The 9,958-nt window shown below is 43.6% G+C and overlaps 1 protein-coding gene across 5 annotated transcripts; it reads left to right on the forward strand.

Annotated features, from left to right (window-relative positions):
- The first annotated feature begins 2,161 nt into the window (after positions 1 to 2,161).
- Positions 2,162 to 9,413, forward strand: CCDC70 (coiled-coil domain containing 70). Of its 5 annotated transcripts, none has more exons than XM_029938588.1 (2): positions 2,162 to 2,341; positions 8,514 to 9,413. In XM_029938588.1, the coding sequence occupies exon 2, from the start codon at positions 8,561 to 8,563 to the stop codon at positions 9,257 to 9,259; it is 699 nt and encodes a 232-aa protein (XP_029794448.1). In that variant the 5' UTR covers positions 2,162 to 2,341; positions 8,514 to 8,560; the 3' UTR covers positions 9,260 to 9,413. The 5 variants fall into 5 exon arrangements, with proteins under 5 accessions (XP_029794448.1, XP_029794447.1, XP_029794452.1 ...); XM_029938587.1 differs by lacking the exon at positions 2,162 to 2,341 and adding an exon at positions 3,292 to 3,373; XM_029938592.1 differs by lacking the exon at positions 2,162 to 2,341 and adding an exon at positions 4,105 to 4,305.
- The last annotated feature ends 545 nt before the right edge of the window (positions 9,414 to 9,958 follow it).

Genomic DNA, 9,958 nt, shown 5'->3' on the forward strand with positions numbered 1-9,958 from the left:
CTGTATACAAAGTATACAAACCATATACTTTGTGCAGACATAGATCATAGTGGAACTGAACTAGAAATCAGTAGCAAAAAGGTAATTGGAAATCCCCACATATTTGGACATTAAGCAGCATCTTTATACATAGCCAGCGGGTCAAAACAGAAATTACAATGACTATGAGAAAATAGTTTAACTGAATGACAGTTGAAATGTGACATGTCAATGGGGCACCTGGGTGGCTCAGTCGATTGAGCATCCAACTTTGTCTCAGGTCATGATCTCAAGGTTTGTGAGTTTGAGCCCACAGCAGACTCTGTGCTGACAGCTCAGAGCCTGGAACCTGCTTCAGATTCTGTGTCTCCTTCTCTGCCCCTTCCCTATTCATGCTCTGTCTCTTTCTCTCTTTCAAAAATAAACATTAAAAAAATTTTTTAATGTGACATCAAAACATGTGAGATTTAAGTAAGTGTATTTATAGAGAAACTGGTAGACTTAAGTACATATATTGGAAAAGAGTAATGATTAAAACCAATGACTGGGCCATCTAGAATGGACAGATAAGGGGACAGGTTGAGTTTGGAGTCCCAGAAAATCCCCATCTCCAATGAATTATTACTATTTGACTTTTCTGGCAGTTCACTGAAAAGCTCCATCCATAGGACTTGTCTTTATTTGACCTAATTCAATGTTAATTTTGTGCAAATAGCCCTATCTCAGGGCATTTGTCAAAAAAAAAAATAGTGGCGATTTTTTAATATCTCAGTTTCCTGAGACAGTGTCACCAGTGGGAGCTAATAAGAAGCTGAGCAGTAACTTACAGGAAAAACTCGGGAATCACATGGAGACTCTGAAAAGTTCTAACATATTTCTGGAACTCTAGAAGGTCATATGTATTTGACCGTGTACACACCCAAGAAAGACCTACGGAGGGTCATAATCTTTCACCTCAGGCTGACCTTAGATCCTGCACAAGCAAGGAAATGAAAGATAAGGTGGAATTTCAAACCACATCCGGCATGCCCCAACACACACCTACACAGAGTCCCTCAGCAAAGGAAGAGACACTTACCAGTTCAAAGAAATCTCTTAGTTCAATCATTAGCTGACCACTAAGCTAAGCAAGCAGATTTTAGTGGCCACACAAGACAAAAAATAGAGACTTTTCAGAATTAGTCAAGGAAAGCCACTAAACAAGCAAATAGCAGTAACAACAACAAGAAACAACAAATCTGAGGAGGGGGAAATCACATTTCTGGGGTAGCCATATTATATATATAATATTATTTATATATAAATATATATATTATATTATTTAAGATATTATTTAAAATTAATTTTAAATGTCAAACTTCAATAAAAACTTAGGACACACACAAAGAAACAGGAAAGAATGGTTCACACATAGAGGAAAAAAAGCAGCCAGTAGAAACTATTATTTTGAGTCATTTTCTTTTTGGTTAGAAATTATCTGAGGACGTAGAGAGGATGGTCTTCCAAGATGAAGATTTTACATCAGCCGTTATAAATGTGGTTAAAAAATTGAAGAAACCATGCCTAAAGAATTAGAGAAAAGCTTGAACTTTATGTCTTACCAGATAGAGAATACCAGTAAAAGAAGTTATTTAAAAAATAAGAACCAAATAGAAATTCTGCAGTTGAAAAATAGAGCGGATCAAGTGCAATTTGATCTGGCTGAAAAATCAGTAGACTTGAAAACAGATCAATTATTATCCAGTCTAAGCAATAGAAAGAAAAATGAAGAAAAATGAACAGAGCCTCAGACACATTTAGGACACCATCAAGCTAACAACGTACATGTAAAAGGAGTCTGAGAAGAAGAATAAAGAAAAGTGGAAGAAAGAATATTTTAAAAGATAATGGCCAAAAACTTCTCAAATTTCAGGAAAAATTACATCAAATCTGCATTTCTCAGAACCTCAACAAATTTCTAGGATACACTCAGTGTGCATAGACACATCATAGTTAAGCTGCCAAAAACCAAAGACAGCATCTTGAGAGCAGCAAGAGAAACGATTCATCACACACAAAACCCCTGACTGCAACGTGATTTCCCAGAAGCCTGCCCCTGGACGCAGTCCAGGTGGAATGTGAGGTCACAGTCTTCTGTGAGTCATTAACAGTGTCACCCTATTGGTGAAGTCAAAGATGGAAAGAGAAGTCTTTCTCTTTCCACTCCTCAAAGTCCCTTACCCATCATGGGCCTCCCTCCCCTGTGAGTCAGGACTGAGAGGAGCAGAAGCCTCAGGCCAACAGGTTAGGGGGTCTGTGATGTGACAATGACACCTGACCTCTGAGGGCTATGGGACTTGCCCAGTTGGGAAACAGCTAAGCAGTAAGTAACTGTTGGCTTTAGATTTTGGATAGTTATCGGTTCTAAGCAGAGTTATATATAACATTTTCCTTAATAGTCTCTGTCCTAGAGTATAATATTGAAAATTAGGCATGTTTCTTTGATTCATGTTTTTATATCCACAGGAAGCAGTGCCTACCTCATAGAGCTCTTCTTGTAGGGAATAAATCGGAAACATTGAGTGCCTAGTCCAGTACCTGGCATATACCGAATTACACTTTATGTCTAAATACAAATCCATGTATTTGATATTACACTTAATGTATCTCTTAAGAATAATTTAAGTGGTCATGAGAAAAATTTGCAGATGAATTTTTCTCTAACATTATCATCCGGGAGACTGCCCTTCATTCAGCTGCTGTTTACTTAACGTATATTATGTACCAGCCGTTGCTCTGGATACTGGATGCAGAGATGCGAGACAATGTTCCTAGTGGGACAGAGGGGGCGTTTACTGAGTCTGAATTTGACAGAGACGGGTTTCAGGAGAGCTAGAGGAGGTGCCTGAGTTCAGAAGTGTTAACTAGGTGAAGTGAAGTGGGCTTAGGCAAAGCTATGGAGGGAGAGAGACCAGCATGGAAGGGAACTGATGAAAACTTGGCATGTTTGAGGGATTACACATGGCCAGAGCATAGGCATCAGGGAAAGCGGCTGAGAGATAAGGCAAAAATGGTTTATAGGGACAGATCATGATTGTCCTGGTATGCCAGCCTAAGAAGATTGAAAATGACACAAATAGTAACAATTATAATTATTCTTATTTTCTGTTTAGAGAGCACTTGCTATGTGCCAGGCACTGGGCTAGACACTAGAAATACCCAGTTTCGTCCCTACAAGAGCTCTGTGAGGTAGGCACTGCCTTCTGTGGATAAAGCACATTCCGTCTGGAAAAGGAGTCCACAAAGAGATGGACAAAGAGTGGTCCGAGAGCAGGGAGGAGGGCAAGGTGACCCGTGTTACTGATGTCAAGGGGAAGGAGCTTCAAAATGGACTAATGTCAGATGCTGCCAACAGGTCAGTCAGTGAGGACAAAGGACGAAACAGTGAGCAGGTCACTAGTGTTCTTAATGAACAGAGTGTCAGTGGAGTAAGGCGGCAACGGGCAGATTGCTGTAGGATGGGGTGTAGATGCAATCCAGAAATGGTGGATAGCGATTGTCAGCTGCTCTTCGAGAAAACTATTCAAGGAGGAGAGAACAAACAGCACACAGCAGGCAGAGAGAGGCAGAGGAGTCTGTGGTCAGCTGGTCGGGTGGTTGTGTTAAGAAGAGAGATTTGAGTGTGTTTGTGTGCCAAGAGGCCAGACTGAGCAGAGAGAGAGAGAGGAGTGAGGGAGGACTGAGCCCAGGAGTGAGGCATTGCTGAGGAAATGAGGTTTCCACTGGGTTGTAAGGAGAAGAGGGGAGGGCCTGGCTTTGCCCGGCAGCCCAGAGGTGGTCATTAACAATGGATATGGATGCCAAGAGGGGGAGTCAGAAGATGAAGAAGTTTCAGCCTGTGGGCCTGCTTCTCCACAAAAAGGACAGGTCTTCTGTCAAGCCGCGGTCCCCGGATATTTGACGTATAGTACATTTACGTCTGTCAACAAGTCCCATGGGCAGATCTCTCCTGCGGCTGCCCAAGTAGGCGGTGAGACTCAGGGAAAGTCAGGGAGCGTGAACACTGAGCACTCACTGACTTATAATTTGTAGTTTTTCCTATTCTCAAGTGACTCCGTGGACTGAGCCAGCCCCCAGAATTGACTTCTCCACTCAGCTTTGTGGTTCTCTCTCCTCATGAGTGTCAACACTGTTTCTCTGTGGAGCGCAGCGCTGAAGGGAAAGCCTGCCAAAAACATCGGGTGTTAGACCTGCAGAAAGTGTGAGGCCATGAAAAGAGCCAGAAAATAAGAACCTGGGAGAAACTGCAGAGGGAAATTCAGAATTAGACAACAGTTGGGATCTCAGGTACAAAGGAAAAAGCACTTTATTAAGCTGTTTCAGTGAGATCTCTACTTAGTTCCAATATTGGCAAAGGAGTAAGAAATAAAGCTTTAGTGTAATTTGGAAGGTGGTTACTTTTGGCACTGGGATATGTCCAGGAAACGTTCCAAAAGAAAGTCAGAAGCCTGCACAGAAGTGGGTTTGTTTGTTTGTTTGTTTGTTTGTGTGTTTGAGTTATTTGTTTGTTTTTGCAAACAGGGAACAGACAGGTCTCACATATAAAAATAGATTTTTGTAAGTCTTATTTTGTTGTTTGATAAAAATATAGTTATTTTCTTGAGTGATAACATTCAATGTTCTTTGATTTGCTTTTTAGTGTGAGTGTCAGTGTATTATTTTTCAGCAGGCTTGTATGAGGAGAAAGGAGGTTTTCTTTAAAATTAGTGACCACTGCTAAATGTTATCATTAAGTTATCAGTAAGTCCAGGGGCTTGATACAAATCCACGCGCTCTCTCTCTCTGTCTCTCTCTCTCTCTCTCTCTCTGTCTCTCTCTCTCTCATTCACACACACACGTACACACACCTTCCTAGTGAAAATATCAGCCCAATGGTGTTTGCAAGTAGTATTCCTTGACCACGCAATGCACTCTAGCACTTATTCGAAGAATCTTGACTCACCTACTTAATTGTTTGAATGGGTTTCTAACTTACTTAAGCTTGAGTTTTCTCAGTTGTATAATGAGTTTAACTAGGGTGCCTATCTCCACAGCATGGCTGAAAGGATTGAACAGGTAATGCGAGCGAAGTGCCCAGCATAAAAGGGCTAAATAAATGTGCAGACTGTTGTTCCTGACATTGTAATTAGAAAGTTGATTGTCATCGACAGTTATCCTGGACTCTAACTGCCCTGTGGCTTTGCTCATAGAGTGTCCGAATTCAGTTCAACAAACTCTTGTTGAGGGCCTTCTTTGTGTTGTCATAGCAGAAAGGAAGGAGGAAGGAGGCATTCCCTTCCACCTCAAGATACCAACAGTTACGTAAATAAGACAACCATAATACAACCTAGAAAAATCAAATTTCCAAAATTCAGCAAAATTCAGTTCAAGTCAACCAACATTTGTATCATTTACCTCCTAGGACCCCAGCTTCATCTTAGATGTTGGGTCACAATGGCAGCAAAGTACAATACATCTAATTTCAACTGAGCATGACAAAGAACAATGGGAGTGAGTGAGGAGGTGGTGGTGAACTTTGTCTTGAGGGCCCAAGTAGCTTTCAGAGGGGGCAACGTGGAGAGGAATTCAAGCCACACTGAGAGGGAAAGGTAATCAGTAGAGGACACAGCGTGTTCTTTAGCTTGGAGGCTGGAAACTGCAGGTCTTATCCCGAGAAGTGGATGTAGCCCATTATTACTGAAACTTAGCTTTGGGGATGGTAGGAAGGTAAAGGGGGAGACAGGCAAGAGTCAGGTTACAGAGGACCTTACTAGGCATTTGGATTTGGGGTGTGGGGTCTTCAGAGCTTTGTGAGCAGGTGTGATACATATTTTAGAAACACCCCTGGGGTGGGGCACCTGGGTGGCTAAGTCGGTTAGGTGTCTGACTCCAGATTTTGGCTCAGGTCATGATCTCATGATTCATAGATTTGAGCCCCTCGTCCGAATTCTTTCTCTCTTGGGATTCTTTCTCTCTTGGGATTCTTTCTTTCTTCCTCTCTTTCTGCCCCTCTCCCCCTTGAGCAATTGCCTTCTCTCTCTCTCTCTCAAACTATAAATAAATAAACTTAGAAACACGCCCTGAGGCTACAGTAGGGGTGGATGGGAGGGTAAAATCAATAACAGAGAGACTGGTGAGACTGTCACAATGTCCTGGTGCAAAACCAGCTGTGCTCAATGACATGAATCTTAGGTCATCGTTTCAAGAAACGTTAAGGATCATAACTAGGAAGGTTGATGATCGATCCAAAGTCTGGTGAGGAAAAGCAAGGAGTCGGGGATGAGCTCTAGGTTTCTGGCTTGTGTGGCTGGGTGGACATGGTGGTGCCACCATCTATCCCTTCACCACATGCGCACATGCGCACGCACACACACACACGCACACACACACTCCAGCTATGTGTCCTTCCTTCTCCCCCACTCCCTGCTCCCAAGTCTGAAAATGGAAAAACAAGGAGAAAAGCCCAGGAATCTCCCAAAGGGAATCATGTTGCTCCATTGTGTGGTCCTTAGCAAGGCCCACAGAGTGAGGCCAGACCCAGGCAGCTCCTTCTAGAAAGCTCAAAATGGAAATCAATACCCTCACTAGGTGCATGCACCCCTTGTCTTCCCTGCCTCTGACCATTCTGCTGTGTCCAGTCTTTTTTCTCATCCCCTGACGCACCTTTGTAGTCACTGTAGTCTGGAGAGTTCTGACATCTGATACCTTAGATATATAACAATGTTCTCTCTCTCCGTCTCTCCTCTCTTCTTCCTTCCTTCCTTTCTTTCTTTTATTCTCTTTTCTTCTTTCCTTCCTTCCTTCCTTCCCTTTCTTCTTTCTTTCTCCCTAGTTATATTTTATTGTAAAATATAATGTATTTATTGGAGTACATAAAATATATACCTACAGCTTAGCATTTTTTATAATGAACACACCCACAACCACCACCCCAGTAAATGACTGCTGCTAGCTCCTCAGAAGCCCCCTTCATGTCCTCACCTAATCACCACCACCGCCACATCCCCTCCTTCCCTCCCAAGCAGCCACTACCTTGACTTCCAGGACTCACTTCCTTGCTGTGCTTTTTTGTGTTATCACCTAAGTATATTTCTCGAAACAATAGAGATTGTGGCCGTGCTCACAGCAGGGTGCCACAGGTGTGAGTTTGGCCTGTTTGGGAACTTTATTCTTTGAAATTCTTTAATTCTGCTTCTTTCTCTCTCTCTCTTTTTAATGTTCGTTTTTTGAAGAGAGAGAGAGCAGGGGAGGGGCAGAGAGAGAGGGAGAGAAGAAATCCCAAGCAGCCTCCCCTCTGTCAGTGCAGAGCCAATGTGAGCTCAATCCCACAAATCATGAGATCATGACCTGAGCCGAAACCAAGTCCAACACTTAACCAACTGAGCCACCCAGGTGCCCCAATCCTGCTTCTTTCTTTAAAAATTATGTTTATGCTATTCATCTGCATTTTTGCACATAGCTATGCTATCAACTGCATGAATATACTACCATTTTTAAATCCCATTCTATTGTGATGGCCACTGGATTGTTTGCAGTGTTGAGCTTTTATGACCAAAGCTCCTCGAACATTCTTGTAAATGTGTCCTGGTCACAATTCAGAAGTTTCCTCAAGGTGCATATCTGGAATTGGAGCTACTGAGTCATAAAGTGTCTCCCCTATTGTTCCATATTACCTGATATTGTGAGAGCACCTCTTATTCATATCCTTGCTGACATTTGGCATTGTCTCTTACCTTCTTGTTTTAAGCCTCCGTTCCCCGAATAGACTCCTCTACTAAAATAGTCCCCCATAGGTCAGTGGGTCTCACCCTCTGCTTTCCAGGTGGCCTGTAACAGAACTCACACCTGTGGCACCCTGCTGTGAGCAGGCCCAGGAGAAGGTTATGAGCAATTCCCAGGTGAGAATGCCAAAACTTCAGATGAATTCTCATTGGTTTAACAAAAATAAATCAGGGGCGCCTGGGTGGCTCAGTCGGTTGAGCATCAGGCTTTGGCTCAGGTCATGATCTCATGGTTTGTGGCTTTGAGCCCTGCGTTGGGCTCTGTGCTGACAGCTCAGATCCTGGAGCCTGCTTCAGATTCTGTGTCTCCCTCCATCTCTGTCCCTCCCCCACTCATCTCTGTTTCTCTCTGTCTCAATAATTAATAAACATAAAAAAAGTAAGTCATTGGGGGGCTGTAGTACTTTATTATTTAAAAGTAAAAGAAACCTGTGACACATGCCTCAAGTGATCCCGTCACACTTGTGTATTCTGAAACCCTAGTTGAGAACCCCCATCCTTATTGGCTGAGATTCTATGAGTTTAGCAGCTTTGACTTTGAATATATTGTTGACTCCCTCTTCAGCCCAAAGCCATGGCCAGCTGTGTTTCTCTACCAAATCTTGTCTGTCACAAACACATGCAGTGGGTCAAAGAGGGAAATGGTTAAATTTTCCTAAATCAAATAATACAGATGAAAGACTCATTCTCTGGCATGTGATACTCATGAATATGTTTTCTGTGCTTCCCCTGCAGGGTTTGACCAGCTGACCTGGACTTGGCCAACGGCCCTGTCCTCCATCATGGCCACCCCACCACTCTGGCTGACTAAGATGTTTCCATTCAAGGTGAGCAAATGGATGGGGCTAGCTTGCTTCCGGTCAATGGTGGGATCCTCACCCAGCACACGCCAGAAGAAACTAATCTGCAAGTTGCAGCAAGAAAAGGCTTTTCGGGAAGAGATGAAAATTTTTCTTGGGAAAATAGAAGGCTTTAGGGAAGAGATGTGGAATTTCCGAGGCAAGATCCATGCTTTCCGGGGTCAGATCTTGGGCTTTTGGGAAGAGGAGAGACATTTCTGGGAAGAGGAGAAAAGCTTTTGGAAAGAGGAAAAAGCCTTCTGGGAAATGGAGAAATCTTTCCGGGAGGAAGAAAAAACCTTTTGGAAAAAGTACCGTGCCTTTTGGAAGGAGGATAAGGCCTTTTGGAAAGAGGACAATGCCTTATGGGAAAGAGACCAGAACCTTCTTCAGGAGGACAAGGCCCTGTGGGAGGAAGATAAAGCCCTGTGGGTGGAGGAAAGAGCTCTTCTTGAGGAGGAAAAGGCCCTGTGGGAGGATAAAAAGTCCCTCTGGGAGGAGGAGAACGCCCTATGGGAGGAGGAGAAAGCGTTTTGGGTAGGAGGTGGCGGCCATATTGCTGAGGAGCAGATACCTGAAGACAGGCACCACAATGTCAATGGAGGGCCACAGTTACCAGCCTTCTTCCGAGGCAGAGCATGAGAACAGGAGATGAAGGGGCATGGGGTCCAGACTCTGTTGGATTGAGATCCATCCAAGTCCAGGGTGACCCTATGTGCTGGAGAAAATAGGCCTTTGTTTGTCTCCTTGCTTCAAAAGACCTAATAAAGTCCTGAGAAGAGATTTGGAAAAATAACTTCTTCAATAAGGCCCGCTTCATTTTTTTCCAGGCTTTGTGATTTTATCCAAGGCCATATTCCCACCTACCAGGCTGTACTGCTCTCTGTACAGAGCTTGGTTCTGGGCACTTCACCATGATCCCAACATGTGTGAGTTTGTGAATAGAGACCTTACAGCTCTCTTTAAAAGTCAGAATGGGAGAGAAGAGAGACTTAGACAACTCCAGCTAGAGACACATAGGGACAGAGAGCAGATGAGTCACCTGTGCCTCTGGTACGTTGGGGGACAATCATTCTTTTCCACTCTGAACAGTCTTAGAGGACTGGAGTGGGCTAACAGCTTTTCAGAGAAGGCCACAGTGCTGTGAACAACTCACTTGTGCTCATTCTCCCTGCAGGCCTTTTAGAACACAGGCTGAGTTCCCTAATGGTCCTGTCACTTGTGGTTCCTGGTTCCCAGCAAACTTCTCAATTGCCAGTTTTGCAGCATGAGAAAGGGGCAGGGGGTATGTCCTTTCCTGCAGATGAAGGCAAAGCGGACCCCCTTGGACAAGCTCCCTGC

Source organism: Suricata suricatta, chromosome 4 (assembly GCF_006229205.1).
Source record: "Suricata suricatta isolate VVHF042 chromosome 4, meerkat_22Aug2017_6uvM2_HiC, whole genome shotgun sequence".
NCBI lineage: Eukaryota > Metazoa > Chordata > Mammalia > Carnivora > Herpestidae > Suricata > Suricata suricatta.